The 23,228-nt window shown below is 36.2% G+C and overlaps 1 protein-coding gene across 3 annotated transcripts in view; it reads right to left on the bottom strand.

Annotated features, from left to right (window-relative positions):
- The window catches only part of RBKS (ribokinase), a 69,065-nt gene that overhangs the window by 39,389 nt on the left and 6,448 nt on the right, over positions 1–23,228 (bottom strand). For 2 of the 3 annotated variants that reach the window (XM_062571947.1, XM_062571948.1), the window contains exons 2-4: positions 10,951–11,083; positions 5,606–5,669; positions 2,724–2,786 (exon numbers count right to left, since the gene is read on the bottom strand). In XM_062571947.1, the coding sequence (XP_062427931.1) occupies positions 2,724–2,786; positions 5,606–5,669; positions 10,951–11,083 (260 nt within the window). Of the gene's footprint in view, positions 1–2,723; positions 2,787–5,605; positions 5,670–10,950; positions 11,084–15,237; positions 15,330–23,228 lie in introns of those variants that run through there. The other variant, XM_062571949.1, reaches the window with a different exon arrangement.

Here is a 23,228-nt window from a genome sequence, read left to right as displayed (position 1 = left end):
GTGCAGGGTCCTGGTAAGCTGAAGTTTATGTTTAGTTGACTGTACCTGAAGAGGCAGTAACATGAAAGAGAACTGCTAGAAGGAACATATAGCTACAGAGAAACACAGATTTCTGAGCCCAGCCCAAAAGGAACTTCTGCAGCACCTTTGGATTGCACTTTTTCACTTGCAAATATCTCTCCACCATTCTGCATTTAAAGCAGGGGTTTAACTTCTCTATCTTTTATTAAAATTACACTGCATTGTTGCAGAATATAATGCAGCTTTGGGAATATCAAATGTACCAGATAATTTTCAAACATCTACCTCTTTGCCAATTAAAATAATGGATGACTTATACCTGTGCAATTCAGTAATCTGTATAAATCTTCCCAGAAATTCAGCAGTTGGGCCAGCTAAACAGGCACAGGTAAGATGAGGAAAAAGTTTACTTCAGACCCTTCTCTGACTCTGCTCTCTCATAGTCACCTTTTCCTTTCCTTTCATTTCTCCATCATAGTCTGCTCCCTGTACCTCTCTCACCTCTGCCTGCGATTTTAGTCAATTTACTGGAGCTGGTATTTTTCCCAGTTCATCACTATGAAGTGCAGGTTAGCTGCATGAGAATATAGTAATTAAAACTTGGCAAATTAAAGAGATGATATCTATGTTTTTTTATTCGTCTATTGTTATCTTTAACACAAAACAACCCCCTCCCCCTTCAAATGCTTCCGTTCTAGCTATAATCTGAACTAGCAGAAGCTGCTTTACACCAGCATCTGCACTGCGTGTTGTGGTGCTTCTACCACGGCAGCACAACTATTGTGGTAAAACATGCATGTGTAGACAAGCTCTTTACGTGCTGTAAAACCTGTTTAGGTCAAATCAGCCAGGTTTCTACAAGGAAAAAATAGTGTCTCTTGCAACAGCAAAGCACACAAGTACTGCTATTTTATTGCAATTTACTCAATTCAGGCACCAGATGGTTTCAGATAGAAGTAACAACGAGAACCATTACCAATTCTGTGCATCTGTTTGCTTTACAGCGTAGTTCTGACCAAGTTTGCTTTTGTAGCGGATTTTAAATGAAATGGTAGGCCAGTTTTAGATGCAGTAGCTTAATTTAAGATTTTTCAGTTTCCAAAAGAAACAAGAGTACATGCCATTGTGTATTACTGCTTTCACTGTGTGCATCATAAGACTATTGAGACCATTAACATTGACATCAATATGTAAGATAGTTGACTGTTAACCTTTTGGCACTGGATAATCAGTTTCTGTTTCCTAGTGCTTATAAAAGTTTAGGATCCTCAAGATGGCTTTGCTCCTTATCCTGCAGAACAACTCATGGTGTTATAATTTCAACAGATCATCTTCTGTCCATTAAATTATACACTGAGTTTATCTTAGCTGGCCATGCATATGTGAATTAGGAAGCAGTAAGACTCTGCTTCTTTTTTAACTATTCTGGACTGCAAACCTAACTCAAAACATGGCTACTGTACTGGAAGGCCTGGGAGCACACGCTGCTGGAATTTTCTCAGTCCCTCCTGCTTAAAATGCAAAGTAGTGACTACATGTGATGGTGGTATAAGAGAGAAGTTCTCAAGAGCTGCTGAAGTAATTTACTTGCTGACCCAAACCAAGAGAAGGAGGAGGAAGTGACAGGCAGGTATCCAGTTTATTCAACGTATCAGTTACTTTATTTCTGAATTAGAGCTGTTATATAAGGCTTTGATTAATTTCAGCTATAGAAAATTAAACTCAGATCTCCAACTAATTTGCTTAGTTTTCCTGAATGTTCTTGTGTAGACTTGTCTCTAGTCATAGTTCCTTCCTAGGTTTGCTCCTGGAGTGAAGCAGTCATGTTCCCATTCCAATCTTGGGCTGTAGCCCAGATGAACCACAAAGTGTCACAGGAACTTATTAAGCTGATACGTCAGCTGAGCTGCGGTAACTGCTCTAATAAAGATTCTTAGCTGTACCAAAAGTGAACTAATTCAATCATGCTTAATTTGTTATGTTTGCATAAACATAATTGGTCCTGAGCTCTAAATTTCAATCTAGATACAAGCACTTCCCCTAAGAGCTCTCCAAATAAGGACAGAACTTGCTTGAGGAAAAGATACAGAAAGTTTTCAGAAGGGGATAATTTAGCAGTTTTGAAGAACAATATGAAAACGAGCAAATCCTCTTTTTTATCTTCCTCTATGAGAGCAAAGGCAGAGGCTACAGAAAATTAACACAGAACAAGTGTGTCACTTCACTGAGTATGCATTACTGCAGATGTAACTTCATGAAGAATTGTGGTGCTATTATAAGAATAACATAAAAATTTATACTAATGACAGCTACATTTCCTGATTCTGAACATAATGACTCACCTGGTGTGCTCATGAGGCAAACCCTTTCCTCACAATAGAAGAGCTAGGTAAATTGTGCTGAAAAAGGAGAGCTTTAACCTTCTGAAACACTGGGTACTGACTGATGTACAACTAGATGGATCAACTAGCTTATGGAATTATGGCCATCTCATTGCTAATCTAAAGGTCTGACTCTGCTTAACCTTTTAGGCAGTACAGTTAACATCTCATTCCAGAAAGGAAATGCAACAGAGTCGGAATAACATTATGGAAAAGATGAAAGATATAAAAAAATTCCACAATTAAAAATGACAAAGCAAAGGTTTCTTTTATGGCTGTAGAGGCAGAACCAAGAAGACAATTCAGAGTAGAAATATGTACCTTCACTGTTGACAACTATTGAAGCAGTTCCAGTAGCAGCATCTGTAGTCTGACCTACAAATGCTAAGAAAGGGAAAAGTTACAGCATGCATTAGTTCAATACATTACTTTCAGCCAATAGCATGTGATTCACTTTAATTGAATTAAATCTAAAATGAACCCATAACCTCCAGCAATTTAAAAATGCTAATTACTCTTTCATGTGCAACAATGCCAGAGAAGCTAACAACAACAAAAAGTGTTAATTTACACCCACAAAACAGAAATGCAAGTCCAACATTCTTTAATTTGGCTACATCTCTGCTTCAGAGAAGGCATATTATTTATATAGCTTTCTCAGGCATTCTACTCCTACATGTAAGTATTTCTTTTATCCAAAGAAACAATAGACTCAAGGCTGGAGAAAAGTAAAACATTAAAACAATAGAGCATTTAATTCTCTGTCAATTTGCATTTCATCAGGAATATTAAAATATGCTATGAAGGCAGTGGTGAGCTTTGGATTATTTATTCAGATAAATTAGAAGTGAGGCTGGGAGCTTTGTCTATTGTAGAGGGTGTTCAGTACTTACTTCTATGAGGACCTGTTTTCAGCTGTCAGTCAATTTGTCAAATACTAACCAGCAGTCCAAAACATTCCATGATAGGGAGAACTGTAGTACAAAACTATCAAAAAAGTTCAGTTTTTGCCAAAAATGATATAAGAAAAAAATCTACTGCTTCAGTTGAAATAAATTCTGGTGACCTTTTCTTTAAGAAGCTCTGGTGTTCTAACATTTTAGTCCATAAACCTGGGCAAGGGCTGGCTTTTCTTTTTTCACAAAGATGTACCTTTTGTGCCCAGTTTAAAAATCTGCTCCAACTTGAACAAGACTGAATAAAAATGAACATCACACTTACTCAGATTTGCTAGAGTATATGACAAGGACAGAGCAGAACTCTCCATGCAATTACAGCTTCTTTATACCATGTACTAGGCCTACAAACTGAGACTGAAAGCAGAGAGCTTGTGACTTCCGCGCTTTCAATCCTCTTCCTGCAGAATACAATGTTAGCAAATAGGAAAAAGGTGTGTGTGGGGGATAAGGTGGTCTGTAAGGGAACAAGAGAGTAATATAAAGAAACTATATGCAAACGATCCAGGGTATGAAGGGGAAATGGATAGGCCTGGCATTATGGCAAGGTTTTTCATCGTGTACCCAGTATCCTTCTGTGTAATAACAGGGATTGGCTAGATAAGGATTAGATAGGGATGAAAAAACAGGGACTGAAATGAGACGGAACTAGGATGAAGTTAAAGAAAACAATGAGATCAGCCTGGGTAGGGGTGAAAGGGTCTATGCACACAGAATCACCCTTGCCTCCAAATCGTGGAATGCAACTTGGGATTCCAGACCAGCCTTGCCAGGATAATATCCCATCTGCTTCCAAGACATACCAACGTAGCAGGTGACAATCTAATATCATTCTGAAATATTTTTTAATTCAACCAGAAGAAGTCTTTACCTTGGATCTGAGTGTTCCAATCCTTCAGTTGATCTATGTGGGTATTAGTGAAGTGCAATATGATGGAATTTCTAAAGGGATTTTTTTCCTTCATTTTCCTTTGCTGCCATAAAGACTATTTAAAATTCATGTTAAGATTGCAAGGTCAATCATTTAAATCAGAAAATATGAGACTTAAGGTTGCGTGCGGAATTTTCATTTTCATTAAGTGCTATGCACTTTGATAGTTTTAATTACATGATCAAGGACTATTTCACTACTCAACGATTACTGCTTTATTCACAAAGCAGGTCTGGTCTGGAGAGAATTAGAACTGCACACTAACAGACAGTATTTTTTAAGATAGCCTTGTCGTGTTTGTTGTATAAGTTGAAAGTTGTGCAGTGAATAAATCTTTATATACATTTGTGAAATATTCAGATACTATACTGAGAAGCATACTAAAAAAGACCAAAAATTACTGATAGTTCTGTCTTCAAAGCAGGATTTGAATAATGCAGAGTAAATGAAGGTTGTGGCTTCATATTAAACAGAAAAGATAAACAGAATATCAAACTTCTATTTAGTGATTGCATCTGTCCATCCTATCCACGTTGAAGGTGTCAGGGGTCTTGTAGACAAAAATGTGATTATGTATTTAATAATACATTTATAATAATAATACAATATACAATAATACATTTACACAAGACAAAATCAAGGTTAAAAATATACCAGAGTAACAGAATACTGTAAATGTTTATTTTCCCCATTTTCTGAAAGCCTTTTAACATTGATTTTTGTGTCCATGTGTGTTAACAAAGATTGGCTGCAGTCTATAAAATGATTGCACATGTCATTTCACAAAATAAAGGTGAAATATAGAGCAAACAAATACATTTTTGCTCTATCCCTTCCCTCTCACTCAAAAATAGAGAAGGGACAATAAAGCCAGATTTTTCAATTTCTCACCATGCACTATCATCATTAATGCCTCCATAAATACCTGCACAAATGCACTATCTTCAGGTGACTTGCAATAACATAATAATCTGAGATTCAGAGGTAATGACATTAGATTTTATTTTCTTTCTTCAGTGGTACAGCTGACTTCATAAGTTCCCTTATTCTTAGCTATACTCATTCATTCCTGCCACAACTGTCAAAGCAATTATTCAAAGTTTTGAATGGTAAAACATATCACATGGTTTGGTTTAAGAAAATTCTCTCTTGAGGCTTATTGACATAAACAATTTCAAAAAGTATTGTCCCAACTACAATACAGGCACAACTGGCCGGTATGGAAACTTTTAAACCAGCTTTTCCACATGAGAAAATTCAAATTTTCAAATTGAATTTTCAAATTTCAAAAGACTTCTTTAAAAACAAAATTTTACCTGTAGATATACCATTCTTCTTCAAATTTTCAACATAATCATTGCCAAAGGAATCCTTCCCAACCTACACAAAAGAGAAAAAAAGATGGATCTTCTGTACAAAAAAAGTAAGACAGATAGATCCGCTTCAGTCAGCAGAATGTTATGATGTAATTAGAATACAGCACTGTTTATTTTGCAGTATTTTACCTTATTTATTGTAATAGTATTCTGCAGATCTCTCCTCCTGTTTTGCAAAATCTCTCCCCTCCACCAATATCCCTATATTCAACAGTTTCATTCCCTTATGACCATTTGTTTCTTTGACTTTGAAGCTTTCTGGGGACTGTAAAATCTGGAAGTTTACTGAATCTTGTACTTCTGGACCATTATTCAGTTTCAAATTGAAAGCATTAATCGCAACTTCAGTGTCCTTCTTAATTGAAGCCCATTTTTTGAATTTGCTAGCTTTAAGTCTCCGCAGTGCAAAAAATATCAAACTGTGGTTATGCTCTAGAAAGTGACTATAAACATGGCACTGCTGATTTCTATAATTTCTCAGTACTAAATATACTATTTATAATCCAACAGTTTTTGTTCATTTTATCCAACAATATCAGGCTAAGAAGAGTTATGAGAGTCAAGCTATGCTCTATTGTTTTTCTAACAGCAAGTTAAAAAGCTTGTAATTTCAGCTCCACTAATCATTTTCGCTGAACAGAATTCTGCTTGCTGTTTATTCAGAGTAATAAACATTTGTCTTTGTTACATTATGAAAGCCAAAAAAATTAGAAGAGGTATATGGAGAAAAAATGGTACAACTTGTTTAATGTTAAAATAACATTAAGTATAGTTTTTAATTCACCAGTTTTAGCATGTATATTTTGTGCTTTCACTTCCAAGTGCAAGCTGTGTATCTGAATACTATCAAAGTCTGACCAATATTACAGCAAGTATTTTTGCAAAAGAAAAGGAGTCATCTCTCAGAGAAGTAGTTAAATCAAGATCCTGGTCACAGTCTAGATGAGCAAGGAGTTACATGAAGAGCCCTAATAATCCATCTTCTCATAAAATGGCATTAAACAGCTAAATCTGCATTTGAGCAACTAGGAAGTACAGAAAGCTGCCTCTATTGCTTACTGTCAGAAAGCTTTGAGAAGGTCTGAGTACTAACTAACGATCATAAAAATCAAACCCTACAATTCAGAATTCCAAAATACAAAGCGTCACAGACTGACACCCTTTCCCTCCACTTATCCTATTGCACAACCATGTTTTGAAGTGTACTTCATTTCCTACAACATATATAAGGGAATTATCTAAAGCACTAATAGGGATGGCCCAAGTCTTTTACAAAAGGACAGCAGCAGATTAAATCAAAAGTAGCCTAATCAGATGGACTGTTCCACTAGTAAGTGAAAAAAAACCATTTACTTTGGTCAGTAAATATGCCACTGTTTGCACATTAGAGTATTTGTGCATCTTCGACCACTCCCAGCTTTCCAGACAGGGCAGACAGGTTGCAAGAAGCTGCAACTTCTGGTAGCTTTTGGCTGGATGACTGCAGCCGTCTGCAATTTCAGACCTGAGCTATGCACACCTTTGCAAACTAGCAGTTGTGCTACTGGAATGGATTTCAGCAGATGGGTTTGTCTTCTCCCTCCCCAGGCTCCTACAAAGCTTCAGCTACAACAAATCTCAGCATTTGTTCAGTTATTTCAGCAGGAAAATATTTCATAACCATCTTCCAAAAGCTGAACCGAAACATAACTTCCTTCAAGTCTGGGTCCTACATAGCTGACAGACAGGCATCCCTTATTGTTCAACTGTCATAACAACTGAGATCAGCTGTGGTATTTCTGCTCATAGCGAGACATTTCAGTGCTGCAGGGAAGCCCTTGGAGGGGTCTCTGTGGAGGTCCTTCTCCTCTGGAAAGTTTTTTCCATGTTGGTTCATCAGCATCCATCCCAGTTAATCCTAGTGCATTTGAAGGGCTTATCTTTCCACTCAGGCTTTGCCCTCAAGGAAGACAGAGCATTGGGCATCAGACTCATTTTAGATTAAAGGCACGTTTACTGACCATGTCAAATTATATAACATTGTTTTAAATATTCTCTCCTTTTTCTCATACCCTGCTAGATGGAATATTGGATAAATGGAAAAATAAATGTCTTAGTCTGCTGACCACAGAACATATTATGTGCTGAAATAGCATTTCTTTTTTCTTAAGATCTTAAGAACAGCAGCAGTTTGTACAAGGATTATCGTCACATAGTTTGCAAATTAGAATTAGTGGAATTACAGAAGTATTCCTCAGCTTGGGTTTTCCCCACTTCTTATCATGTTTTCTATGAGTAGCTAGGAAAGCTGATGGATATGACAGCTAAAATTCTAGCAGTTTAGAGAATCAAACTCAGTCTGTACCTGAAAATTGATTATAATGAAAACACGTACTGGTTGACCATTTTTGCTTCATCTGTTTTCTATAAAAATTTTTTGAGAGTGTTTACTTCTTTCCTTGCTTAGGAAATGAAACAGGCACTAAACACAAGTATAAGACAGTAATACAAAAGAACCAAATTTTTGAAGATACCTGTGATACTCTGAACTGCATCTTAGATATAGCTACGTTCTTAAAATGAAGTAAGCATTCAGGCTTACAGTGCTTTTTCTTAAATTTGGCTTACAGAATATCTGTGTACCTTTGACCATTTGGAACTATAGAAGGAAAATAGCTGACTATGTAATATAGTAACACAGCACTCCTTTTCTGAGTGGGAATCAGATGCAGCTGGGGCTCAAGTAAAATTTAGCATGTCCAGCATCAGGCCGGTGACATCAATGCTCAGCAAGGATCATCTCATATTGTTTGCCAGAAGTACAACAAGGCTTTCTTTTCGGCACATACAGCTTCTTTCAGATGGCTTCCTCCCAACAGCTTAATCTAGGAAGTTTAAAAGATTTTTTTTTATAATGGCTACTACAAAAAAAAATTAGCTCGGGGAGCTGGGACCTTTCAAAGACCGTTGTACATTTTTCAGTACTGCCACAGAGTTCTTGTATGATCATAAGCTATTCATTTAATTTCTCAGGTCCTTTAGTTGCCTGACCATAATCTTCTACATTTCTCTGAATCTTTGTCTTTCTTGTCTTTCTGAAGTGGCAACTAATCCATCAGTGTGTTATTTTAGCGCACTGCGCAAACTGAAGAAGGGAATTTAAGACTGATACTGTGATACATACTGGTAATCCAGACTAACATCAGCCATTTCCAAAGATATTCAGACAGAAGTAACATGACGTTTGTCACTTCTACAAGCCAAATGCAGTATTTGGATTTTAAATTAAAATCCGCAGCAATCTATGGCAACTCTAGTCATAACTGTAACCCATTCTAAAACTCCCTTTCCAACAAAACACTCAACCAACAGTCGTTGGATTTCTTCTGTGTTTCAAAGCTCTGAGGTCTGAAAGATGCTTTTGCACTTGATCTGAGATGTCTAGGTTTACTTTTATGGAGGAGATTCTCTGTCTACATTGCAAATCTCATAAAAGGATGCCATCCTCCAGTGGAACATTGCTCTGATATTAATACTGACTCCAGTCCCAGAACTTCATCTGATACAAGCAATTGCTCCACCTTTACTTGATAAAACATGTTGAGAATTATGACCAAAACAAAAATGTGTACTGAGCACAAGGCAGGGGCAAGGAATTTGGCTTTAAGAACCTGAATCCTTAAAATGACTTGTTAAAGTGAAAATAATTTCATTGTAATGGCTTGTTATTCCCTGACTGTTGCTCGTCATATTCAATGACAGATTTCATAATATCCCATTGGCCTACGCAAATATGACTGTAGTGCCCTGAGGTGAGACCATTTTGTGAAGCTATAAAGGGCACTTTTTATTTCAAATGTAAATATTAACTTTTTAATAAAAAATATAAAATGCTAAAATTTATAGATATAACAGGAAACTGGGATTCTCTGCTGTTTCTCTTCACCAATAAATATACAAGAGAAAGAAATAAATAGGACTAAGTTTTATTAAAAGAGCATAAATATGGTTTTGTAAAGCCACTAGCAGTAATACCAACTATGAAATTTTATTAAGAATGCAAATGTTTCCAGAAACGTTTCACTGACTGAGCATAGTCAAGACCATTAAAAAATAAGACAAAATTCACACTTTCAGGGGAAATAAAACACTTAACATTTAGCAAGAAATGTTAGCAGAGAATTCATTGCCAATTCATCCTGTGCTTGAATCTGATTACTCTTGAACACAAAGATGAACAAATACAAATCACTCACAGGAGCACAAATATCCTCAGAAGAGCACTGCAGAACAACTAGTGATAATGACCTACAGAAATGCTCGCAGGTATAATTTAGTTTTATAGCTACCTTTTTTAGGCTAAATATCAGACTGGAAAATCAGTAAGGAATGATTTCTTGGCATGTTTCCAGTACTTTTCAAAACTATCCAGACAAACAACAATGATCCAACAAAGCATCTTCCCCCAGCTATGGCAGTAACAAAGTGTGGCCAGTCAACGTGAAGTTTTGTCTACAGTTATCATGGGACAGATAATAAGGCTACAGAGAAAGAAAATCTTATCTTAATCTTAGTAATGATCACTCAAAACCATAATGTTTAATTGCAAAAATCAAAGAAAAGCATTTTAACAATACAGCATTTGCAAAACTGAATCAGACTGACAGTCCACTCAGTTCAAGAACAAGTCTTAGGAATTGCTGCATGGAAGATGTTTTGGAAGAGGGGGAAGAAATCCCATAGCAAGCAAAGGTGATACAATTTGCTGTGAACATCTCATCCCAATCTCAAGTAACTAGACAATTATTTAACCCTTGAAAAACAAGACTTTACTCTCCTTCCCAAATTTATAACCATCTTGTCAGTGTTTGATTTACAATCTTTTACAGAGTAAATTTCAGTTTGACTATACCACATTGCAAACTGAATGCCATCAATTAAGCCTCAATAGTTGTAAAACTGAACATCATAAAAAGCAGGGGCTAACCAAGTTCACTTGAATTTTTAACATCTCAAACTTTCCCTAATTCTCCTTTCCATGGTACGTCAATCTAAGTTTTGCAATCTTTGATTACATGCAACTTCTGGCACATCTCTAGCCAGCTATTCTTCGGTTCTGGCAGTGTTCTTAATACTGTAAAAACAGCGTCCTGGCCACATTTCATGCTTAAATTTATAGCTGAAATCAGGAAAATGGAGTAAAAGAGGGATTAAGAAAAAAACCCAACTTTTCTGAAATCATCTAAAGTTTTACTGAAACTTGCATGAACTGTTCAGCTGTAATCCAAGAGCAAGTCAGTGATTACCTTGCAGATCAGCGAGGTCTTGGCCCCAAGTCGAGCAGACTGGACACACTGATTGGCTCCTTTCCCACCAAAACCAATGAAAAACTTATGTCCAAGGATGGTTTCTCCAGCTCTTGGCAATCGAGTGGTAAAGCTATTCCAATTTAAAACAATATTTACATATATTAGCGAGTAAAATAGCAAGCATCTTCAAAATAAGTTATACTCTTACAAACCTAAATGGTCCAATAGCCAGCAAAAACAACAAAAAAGACCTTTTAGCGTCTCAGCTTTACATGTTACCAGTTTAAGTTTATTCCTTATATGCCACACAGTCAAGCTTCTCATTCATTACTTAAGAGAGGGATTCTATTTCTTTTGTGTTTCACATTCCTACAGGAAAAGGAGCACTTGATCTCTTGCCTGGGATTCCCCAGTGCTAACACAAGACAGATAAACAATAGATCTATAGGTCTCACTGCTTACATTTTTTTTCTGTAACATTCAGCTCAAGTTTACATATTGTTTATTTAATTTAATTACATCTAATTATACCTCCTTGAACCATCCTAAGTAATTTTTCATCTGGTTAGCGTTCACACCCATCAGAAATTGTAGATCATTATCAAAACCTTCCTCTCCTCTGCTGTCACTCAGACACACTGTACATATTTAACTTTTTCTATTTTTTTCTCTCATAAATCAAACTTTGTAACTTCTTAACATTTTGCTGTTCTCTGAACTCACTCCAATTACATTTACATCTTTCTGAGGATGGGTGCCCAGAACTAGATGCACTAATGCAAGTGCAGACCCATCATCTGTATTCAAGAGAGTCTGATTTCACTTACATTTTGGAAAACAAAACAAAACAAAACTGTAATTTTTGCTAACCCTACCAGATGTTTTGGTATTTCCAGCAAAATTTAGAAGAAAGAAAACACATCACGGAGAGTACGTGGAAGAATTTCTCTGAATGCAAAAGGCTAGCTTCTTTTTGCCATTTCTGTTAAAAATATGTGACTCAAAAATGTCTTTACAACTCAAGAATTACCAAAATTTCTACTTCCTTGAGCAATGCATTCCAAGCAAAGGTTTAAAAACAGTTTCTTTCATTTCTTCGGCTACAGGCTTATGACCCTTGTGGAAGGGAGACCTCCTATCACGTAATAGCAACCCATTCAGTCAACTGACAACTAGCCTAGAGAGGCTTCCAAAAGTTGATAGGAAGAAAAGGGACAGTGAGAAAAGCGGAGTTTGCAAGAATGCAAAGGAATCTGTCCTAATGTGGAAGACTTTACCTTCAGCTCCTGTCTGTCATTTCATAGCATTATTTTGCCAATAAATCTTAGAATAGGTTCACAGTTCGCAGCCCTCCAATTCTGAAGAAAGGTTCATCAGGCAAACTTCTGCACTAGTGATTCAGTACAGAGTGCTTTTGAAAAGGATATGCAAAATGTGTGTGTACTGCAACTTTTGGAGCACATTCCTGTCTGCAGAGTAATTACGTAGTTAATAGAATAACATCATTTTTGATATCTACATTAATTGAAAATTTTCAGGAAAAAGCAAGTACTTCTCCCTACTAATTTTCAATTTCAGTATCCACCAAACCCAAGATTTAGGGTTACTGTAAAATTGAGAAAACCTGAAACAAAACTAGTGGAACCAAACCAGTGCTGAACCTCCAGAAATTAAGATTGTTGCTTTATGGGAGTTGTTGCAGATCACTGCGTGTTCAGTAGTTACTGATTCTGGAGATATGCAAGTTGGGGTGCAAACTCTAAGTAGGGCTGTTCACTAATTCTGCAGCCTGGTTTTCCATGTGAGGGTAGAACTTGAGCATAAGGTATTTAGGCAGCAGGCCTATTTTGTGTGGGTGACCACAGAGAAACCCAGAAGGCTCATGTCCACAGCTAATGGCACTAACTTAGTTTCCAGAGAGGTAGAGCCAGAAACAATCTGTTGGGAAATGTTTACACCATTTTAAATAAAAACATATCAGCTTAAAAAAAATTATATTCAGTGCCTTATATAATGTGGAAAGGGTCACTAAGGTAAATCTGTTCCCTGTACTAGCATCTGGCAGGTTGTTTATAACAGTGAATAACTGTAAGGTTTCAAGTAACAAGGTGTAACGAGTGCAGATAAGTATTGTTTATTAACAGTAACATCTATAATTTATTGCTATTTTCACCAGTTCCTGTGCCATTAGAAGGCAAAATAGTGATGGCTATGGAGCCGAGAATGAAGGCTACGAAACTCAGATGAGGAAGCTCCTACTCAGTCAATGCCAGGGTACTATATGCCTACTTCTAAAATTGTAAAGAATTGCCTATTCAGTAAAGAATAGTTATTTCCTGTTATTTTCAATTATAGTTTATTACCAGCCTTGGTAAGAAACAGTAAAAGCAGCTCACGTGTAATTCATTTCATACATGAATCTCACTACACTTTAAAAAGCAGAACAGCATCGTTATTCCTGTTTTGTAGGTGTGAAACTTAGGCAAGTCATTTTGCCTTTCTGTGCCTCAGGTCAGCCAAGAAGTCAGTGACAAAACCAAAAATAGAGATCAGCTCAAGCCAACAGGTTACAATGCCTTCTCATTTAAATTCTACAGTAAGAAAAATGGTATCAAGTCTCAATTCATTTTTCTTCTTCAGGGTGTTTTTAGGAGATTATAGCCTATTCTAAATAGAATTTGTTTCCACAAGAAGCTAATATATTTTTAGATAATGATTAGCAATTGCAGCATTTCAGAAGACACCTGCTAATAGTGCCGCTCTTTGAGTTCATATGCATTTTCAGGTGGCATATTCAACCACACATATTCTTGTTTTAACAGCAACTAAACCATGACTTGATTCTTCTCTCAGTTATGCTGGCATCAATGTGCAACTCCAATGAAAGCAACATAATTATACCGATGAAAAAACAAGCTCAGTGAGACGAGAATCTGGACCTCAGTGTTTAAAGCAGCACGATATAACAACTGCCTGTGGGAATCAAACAGCTTGTTGAAGACGGGAAGATGACCTTTTTTATTGTTTTGATGAAAAGGTACAAAGCAAAGGGCAACGGATCAAGCTGGAACAGTGATTTGTAATTAGTCAATTTTAAAAATAGGCTAACAGATTAGGCAAGAACATGCGGCAAGTTCCTGTAGCTCTTTGTAAACAACAACAAAAACCATTAAATTTCAAGCATGATTGCCAGCCCTTTCAGAACAATTCACCACTCCAACAGCCTATTTTTATTCTTCATATTAAACAAATTTGGAGTACTGATCTATACATACACCTGGACATTTCACTTTCACCAAAACAGGTATTTAAGAAAAGAATTATATTTTTCTAATGTAATGCTATTCTTTTGCCATTTAATTTTGCAACTATACAAGCCTACTGAATGTTTCACATCAGAAAATTTTAATGAGCATTTTAGGCTTCTGCTATGAGCAGGCAATGATGAGTAATCTGCATGATTAAGAAACCCTATAAATTCTTGGCTTATTGATGGTGCCACAAAGAATATCCATAATATCCTAGAAGTGATGAAAAAGCTAATGTTACTCCAAAACTAGGCTAAATATGTTAATGAGAAAAACTGTCACATTGGCTTTCAGAATTGTTATATAAAACATTTTGTAAAATCATTTACTACTTTGATGTAATTTGAAAACATTAACTTGGAAAATCTAATGTAATTTGCTATCCAACAGTCTACTCTTAAGTTACGTGAAAAATTCTGTTTAGCTTTGAGAGAATAGTACAAAACATATAACCTATTCATTGATCTTGTGTCTTATGAATAAGCATTCATTGAGAATAATAAGAATTTAAAATTCTGCTCCCAACACTCGATAGATGGAAAAGATGATTATATACGAGCTTTTCAAATTGTGCATAGCACTGCTGTATCAAGTTTACAGAGGAACTTTCACATTTAACATCCTGAAATACATTGGACATTACACAAAAGGAACATAACCACCCAGAATTTCAGTGGAGTTTTCACAATATTTAGATGTGTAAGAGCAACACTGTGTGTACCTTTGCACGAGAAATGAAGAATCTTGCATCCAGTTATGTTTCAGAGGTTTGGAATAAATAAAAGTACACAAATTAGAATTTCACCACTGCACTGGCTTCAACCCTCTCTTCCAGTAAGTATGTGCCATAAGTTCCCTAAAAGGTTATAGCTATCATAAGCATTTTTATTTTCAGGCAGACATCCTTCAGGAAGGATGGCATTACAAATTCACCACCTTGTTGAAGCACTGAATCAGAGGTGAAAGTGCAACTTACTGAGTCATTAATGCCACTTTCCATGGTATTCTAGATTTTCTTGAAAAGTTCTCATCTAAGCAGAGACTAGATCATAAGCATAGATACAAAGTCTGAAGGAGGAGGAAAGAGAAAGAAATATATGAGCAGCATTTGCAGAAATTAATCTTTAAATAAATCATGGTTTATTTCCAATAAAAACTGATAACTAACCAGCATCTCTTTGCTGTGTCCAACACATGAAAGTACCACAAAGGTGCACTATTACTGGTAGCTTAAGCTGACGTAAAACCATGGTGATGCCATTTTCCCATTATTTCTCTTACATTACCTTTATTGCTCATGGGCCTTCCTAATTCAACTATTTTTTTTCCACAGTTCGTATCAGCAAACTGATCCAACTTACTGTGCAGGGGCCAGGTGGAAGAAACATGCAGCCAGGACTCAGGGGAAGTGTGAGAGGGAGCAGTACTGCCTTTTCTGGCAGCAGTACAGTCAGCCTGCCCGAAGCCGATTGTGAAGCTACTATTTGACTGCTGACTCTACCTTGTATGTTGAAAATGCTATATGCTATAGACTAAGCCTTAATTAAGTGGTAGAGCATACCTAGCTCATTAGATATGTTGAAGAAAAGTAGAAAATATTAGTGCATTTCTAAGAAGTGATATGTTCTTTGTGGGCACGAGAAAGGTAAACAGAAAAGTACATAACCATTTTTCTTAAAAAAAGAAAAGAAGAAAAATCATATAAAATTTTTCTCATCAGGCAATTCAGAGGGGAAGAGAATTTGTATGTTAGATTAGAAGTCACATTATCTCAGATGAATAAGAAAACATTCAGGCATTTTCTTTTTTCTCCTGAAGAAAGGTGAAGATCATCTAGGAGCTGCTTCTTAGGTCACATGGGTAGTCTTTTCTGTGTCTATAATATGTTCAGGTCTCTGCTCCACTCCTAACTATGAGGAAAAATCAGTTTCTAGGCACTACATCAATACAAATAGTAGCAAAAATGCTGCATTTAAAAGTAAGGAATAAAAAGGAATACAGCAGAAGGCCTACAATGTTGCTTTGACTCTGCTCTCTTTGAATGACTGAACAAAACAGGCTCTTTCTCTCCTCCTCGGAATCTCCTAGGATGGGGAAAATCCTTGTGTGACTAGAGTAACTGTAACTAGCCACTGTCCGGGACCTAGAACTTACTGGGCTTTCATGGTCCTTAGAACAGAACAAATACAAAGTGAAAACAAGCTCTTGCCTCTAACTAGGAATATTAGAACAACATTGTGGTAAGAAAGTCCCATATCTTTTTTGAATTTTGTTTAACTTTTTTGTTTAGCCTTGGTCTTCTTTGTCCAGCTTAACATTTTACAGATTTGAACATGTGCTATGGGAAAGCATCCATAACACAAGAGACAAAAAGGACCACAACCACAACTTTTTAAAAAATTTGATGTTCGCAACTTGTTTATGCTTTCATTCCTTTCAGCAATCCACTAAAATACCTTATTGAAAGGTAGAAAATTTTTAGTATTTATGAAGAGACTGCCTCAGGAATTTAGTTAAATATGGTTTAGTTTAACTATGCAGCTATTCAAATCTAGGGTCTTAGCCTCATTTCAGATCATTAATAACTGAAAAAAACTATCAAGGGCCAGAAGTTACAGAAAATCTCTATTTTTTCTTCTTCACATGTCCCCAAACATGAGACATTTTTCTTAAAAAAAAAAAAAAAAAAAAAAAAAAAGAAAAGAAAAGAAAAGAAAAAGCTTATCAAGCAATTCATTAATCAATCATTATTTCTTGGATAGTTGCTACTGTAGGTTCTCTCTCCAGCACATAGTAATGAACAGCATAAAAATACCACCAAACTGATGCGTAGCAAAATTCTTAAAAGACAGCAGTCCATTCAAAGAATACTGCTGAAGCACAGTGGCAGAGTAAGATGCAAAAACTTTAAGCTGTCATCCATTCAGAGGTTTCTTTTAGACCTGTATGATTTTATACAATTTGCAATCCGTCTCCACAGCACAAACAAATGAATGACGAATTGGTGCAGAGCATACAGAATCTTTTCAATCAGCTTTGCCATCAGGGAAAATATGTATTTTATCAAGCACATAATAAAAGTTGTTTTATTTATTTATTTTTTAACACAGACTTTCTCATTACTGAGTGGGTAAACAACTGAACTGACACAATTGGCGTGATTACCTAGCAAAGGAGAAAAAGAAATGAATGGCTGAGACTACAGGTAGGAAGGACAGAACAGTGATAATTTCTTATGAGAGTTCTGCCTCTTCTAAAATAACACTGTGCAGCTAAAACCTCAGCTTAAGATGACCACAATTCCTTGCATGCAGAATGAAAACAAACTTCCACAGCTCTTCAAATTCCACTTCAGACCTCCTTCAAAGAGGAACGTTAGTGCACATTTCTGCTGACCCTCTGCACAGAAGCAAATTTTACCCTACTAGGTACTTAAAGATGAAACCAACAGAAGGCATCCAAATGTTGTTAAACATTTATGGTAACACACAGTAGTTCACTTCAGTGAAAGCAGGATATAATCAAGACATCAAAATTCCTGAATTTTTGTTAGGAGTATGAAACCTTCAACACAAAGGAATTATTTACTGGACTAACTGCCAAAAGTGAAAAGCTTTCTCATGCAACAACAAATATGTAACTTTTCCTCATATAACCAGCAGTTAACTTTTTGGAAAAAGGTGGGCATAGCATTGATGATTTCATAATGTGTGGTATGGGTAATTCTGAACTCAAAGCTGTAAAAAGATTTTAAAAAAACCAATATGAAACTATTGTAAGATATTTAAGTCTCAGCAAACATTCCATCATTCTTACCAAACATCTGTTTTGTATTTAAGAAGGATTGTGGAAAATTTCAAAATTACTACTCTAACTTTATTTCCCTCCCACGTTGTTCTTCATTGATGTCTCTCAATTACACAATTTTTGGAATTGCAGTTACGTAATTATTTTAAAGGCAATCTAATGGTGATGTTAGAATAGACTGTCTCTGAAACATACTGTGCTCACCCAGGACTGAAGAAGGCTGCCTACGGGTCCTAGGTTGAATGGAATATTATATCATGATGAAATACCAGGGTTATAGCAGAAAAAACAATACAAAACAAAACAAAAAAATAAACCTGTGCAACTCTAGCAAAGACTGATATTTACATGTCCAAGAACTGAACATGATGAGCAAGACAAGTGAACACTAATCTCTTCTCTACCTCTTAAAGACGGGATTTCACAGAAAACATTGAATAAAGTGGAGTGGTTGAATGGATAGGCCACAAGATCCTTATTCTTGTCATCACAATTTTTATGTACCAGTAAATCAACAAAGTAATCTGTGCTTCAGATTTATTATCATGTATAAAATATAGCATCTACTGAGTCCAATGCAAGTGTTGTCCTCACTCTTTTCCAGATATTAAAAAAGCAACTTCTTCCCATTCTCTACATGGATTTTGTACACAAGTATATTGCATTTTATAAGCTACAGTAGAAAGAGCAACATCACAGATGTGTCCGAACTACCCAGTCATCAGCAAGTACAGTACAGCCCAAGACAAGAATTTTGACAAGTGTTCAGGTTTTCATCAACTTTGTAATGAGAAGCTTCTCACAGAATCCCTATGGGTCATAAATGAAAAGTATAACTAAAACAATACTTAGTTTACCTATACGCTTGCTCAACATATCATAGACAATAAGGGGTAATTAATATATTTAAACATAATATACCAAATTCTCAATGCTTTCACTAGACAAGTTACTACTTTGAAACTCACTCTCAATTAGCTAATAATAAAAAAAGGTTCTATCTAAAGTCCAATCAAATTATAAAGGCATCTGTTAAATTATTGGGTTACAATAACATTAAAGCTTCTAGAACAAAGCTGAGAATTTGTAGGGTGTGTGTGAGTGTGCACGTGGGGACTCTTGGGCTTTTTTGACTAAGGTTAGTTCAGCTGTGACAAGCAGGAAATCTCCCCTAAGTGAGTACCTTTTTCACTATCTAAGCTCTCTTGGGGAAGATAGACCTCTAAATATCAAAAAGGTATAAATCTGGCTGATAAACCACTTCAGTGTCTTCATTAATGCCTAGAATTTCATTAGCAACAGGAAATGAAAACTGATGGCATACTTGCTCGTTTTCACTGCCTCTACATGGAGCACTATTAGCTCCAGTAAAACTACCATGACTTTTCTCAACAGGCCATTTTTCATTTTGTTGCTTCTTGGGGGGGGCGGGAACACTAACATGATATTCCCAATTAATAATATTAATAGGATCAGACAATGAGAGGGAGAAGGTATATTCACCTTCATTACAGCTAAGAACAGGTAAAATGCCTGTCTTTCGACCTGAGTGCTGAACCTGACCTGGCCTCCCTAATTCTTTCTATCCTTCATGTTTAAGCTCTAACACATCCTTTTTTTTTTTTCTTTCTTTTTAACTATTAATATTATCAAGGTTTATGTATTTTGTATAAACAGGGATCTGACAGAGGATAGGAAGTATAGAAAGTGATGGATGGAGTAAATCAGCAAAAAGGAGTTATGGCCCTCTGAAAGCAAGAGTTATTTTTGGAAAGATGAAAGGCAGGAAAAAAAAAACAATACAGAAAACTGCACTGTAAGAACATGATGCAAAAAGACAACAATGAGAGGTGGAGGCAAGTTAGAGGAAATCAAAGATGGTTGGGGGATGGCATACTACTGATCTAGTACAGGAAACACAGAATTAGAAATGGTCTGAAGTCAGAAATGGAAAGAAGGAATAATAAAAACCGTAAGAGAGCAACTATTGATATACTCTAGAACATTACCACCTTCTTGTTTTATAATTAGCTGTCACCAAGATCAACGTGTTCTATAAAACTGCACCTACTTAGGCAATACACTGGTGAAAAATCATTTTGTATTTTCTTCAGGCTCAAAGTATATGATACTAGGCTTGGAAGGAAGCAGGGATGTCAGCATCACATAACTTACTGTTGCTTGATATAGGGGCTAACAACTGGAGCTGTAAAAAACAGGCAAAACAAAACCTTACTGATAAACTCCTATGGAGAGAGCAGCTCAGACAACTCCTGGAGGCAACATCATATATATGCCTGCCCAGAGTGCTTTTACACAAATTTGTTACCATCAACTCTGTAAGATTTTTACTGCAGCTTTTGATTTGTGCCAGCAGCTCTTTACTGTCAAGAGTACTAAAATTCACCCAAAGGTATTTTTGTCTAGGAATGTATCTAGGAGGAGGTTATTTCCATTAACAGTACAGCCAGCAAATAATTCATTAACAATATGGAACAAAACTATTCATCACAGCATTCTGTGTCTCATAAAAAGAGAGAAAATATAATGTTCTCAGTGTTGGGTGTTACAATATAATGCACAAGAACTGTATTTATTGTAACAAATATTTTCAAATGAATTTCTTCAGACAATTTCTCCTTTGACTATAAGGAATATTGTATGGAAAACAGTATTAATGTAAATGGCCTTTTTTTCAATAATAGCCAGGAAAACAACCAAAAGTGTGTAATTTATGCGGAAGGAAAGTATTCAGTGAGGCAAACAATCATAGGTACATTAATAATACAACATAATTTTCAATCTGAATCATTAGGTTACAGTAAAAGCCAAAGAAATATCCTGAAGCATTAATGCCAATGCCCAATTTCTTGCAACTGCACAGAAATCTAAGAACTCCACAAAAGGCAAAAGACAGCAGTTGTGTTATCTGTAAAATGGGATGTTACAATGCGAAGCAATGACCATATGCTGTTGTGCATCACTGAGTTAAAATGACATCTTTGTGTAGCAGAAGTGAGTACAACCCCTTCACTTCTGATGTTGATACTGGACACGGGATACTGAGACCTCAGCATGAATGCAGAATGATAGGGAAGCTGCCCAGTAAGGAGGTTGCCACAGTATCACCTGACTGCATGCTCAGTATGCGCCAAATCTGCCACGGCATTAGGAATCTCAGTCTTCACAAGTCTACACACAATAACTCTGTCCTACTTTTCTCCATTCCAACTTGGAATTGCCTGGTTCTTTTTCCATGAACTTTAACGACAGAAAGAGTTTCTTCATAGCATAGCTACTAACTTGGTAATAATTCCAGGAACTCCTTTCTACATCCCAGCCCTTCAGAGCAAATGGACACATGTAAATCTTGTATGTAATCAGAAGATATCCTATTGACGTTTTTTTCTAATCCCATGATCCACATTATTTAAACTGATACTGATGACAGTTCATTTCTGGTATTCGAGAAAAGAAGCAGGATGTGCACATTTCTATAAATTAAACTTCAAAGTTAAAAATAGCTATCAATTTTGTCTTGTCTTGCAATACCTATACTGATGGCTGATGGTCTAATTTTTTTAAAATTCTTAAACTAACTTTTTTCCCATCCCTCTTTATTCCAGCTTGTTTAGAAAACTCTACCTCCTTTGCTTAAAAATTCTCAAGTATTTTAAGGGATGAAATAACTTACACTGTGACTCCACCTTACTCATTTTGTAGCAACAGCAATTTCTCTAACACTTTGCACTAGACGGTGAATGAATTTTCTTTGCCATTACAGCTTTGAAACTGGTCTCTGCTGTCACCAACCCATAAGAAAGCGTGTACATACCTAGGAAGACTTAACAAAGAGACTCTGCTACTGCTAGCCGGCAAATAGGCATCCCTTAAAAGAGACGCAAAGACTGATGAGCACTTGTTTTACTTTTGTGGGTAGTGTAGGATAGTTTACTGACCTTAGAAGGGGAAAAATCCCAATATAATGAGACTGGAAAATTGTGATGTTTTAAGTCAAGCCATTAAATAGCTCTGAATACCATAAAACAATATGGAGCATCATGGTGCGTCCAACAAATGTTCTTTGTACGGTGAGAGAACACAAGATGGAGTAACTGATTTTCTTCTGCCATCAAAAATATATCCCAAATAACTTATCACCTGCTAGGATCAAAATGCTTCTTAATTCATTTACTCCATTACCCAAGTGAACTCTCTTGAGAATTAAGCAATAATTTCCCTCCCTCATATGGAGTAAACTTAAAAGCTTGGTAAACACTAGTTTTATCTCACAAACCATAATTTTTAATTGCTAACACACATAGGAAGGGCATAATCCTCCACTGATGATATCATAGTCTACTGCCATGGAAATGACTGCAACATCAAAAACACAGGTTTAAGATGACCTCACTTTAGTAGGAAAGAGGGAAATTTCAGTGGAATGTGAATGACATTGGGAAAACACACACAAAAATACTATACAGGGAAAAAAAAGATACTATATGGGGGGAAAAATTATTACAGTAGTTGGTTAAAATATGGAAGATCAAGATGACAGCTAGAAGTACAGCTGAACAGAACAGAAATTCTCCTGACCAAACACCATATTACTGATTTCGAATTCAAGAGCTCTCTAAACACATATAGGGGTTCCACTCCATAAATTTGCTGCATCAGACAAACATGAAATCCCTGCCCTGACAGGCTTACAGTTTAACTACAAGAACATGAACAAAGTATGGCTCTAAGAATACAGTGTAGGATCACAGAACAACATTATAGCTGGAATACTTCCTAGAATGAGTAAGTACTTAAGAAGTGGGAGGAAGAGAACTGTATAGTTTCTTAAAGCACACAAAACAACATGAAGTTAGACACAAATTCAGAATCAAGATCTCAATGCAGCGAGTGCTAAGTATTTTGGCATCAACTCAGAAAAATACATAGATTCAACCTTCAGCTTTTAACTACTCTGTGAGGCATCAAACTACTCAAGGACTGGAATTTAAAACTTGTGTCTGTCAGCCTGAAATACCGAGTGCGGTGCAAGACCCTACCTTGAGAAAAGAAGCCTAAGCTGAGAAGAGGGAGTGGAGAAATGCAGAAGGCGATAATGATCTCACTTAAGTAGAACCTTTCATCTTGAAGAATCTCAAA

This window comes from Rhea pennata, chromosome 3, assembly GCF_028389875.1.
Source record: "Rhea pennata isolate bPtePen1 chromosome 3, bPtePen1.pri, whole genome shotgun sequence".
In the NCBI taxonomy this organism is placed as follows: Eukaryota; Metazoa; Chordata; class Aves; order Rheiformes; family Rheidae; genus Rhea; species Rhea pennata.
This window is presented reverse-complemented; position numbering and strand designations above follow the sequence as displayed.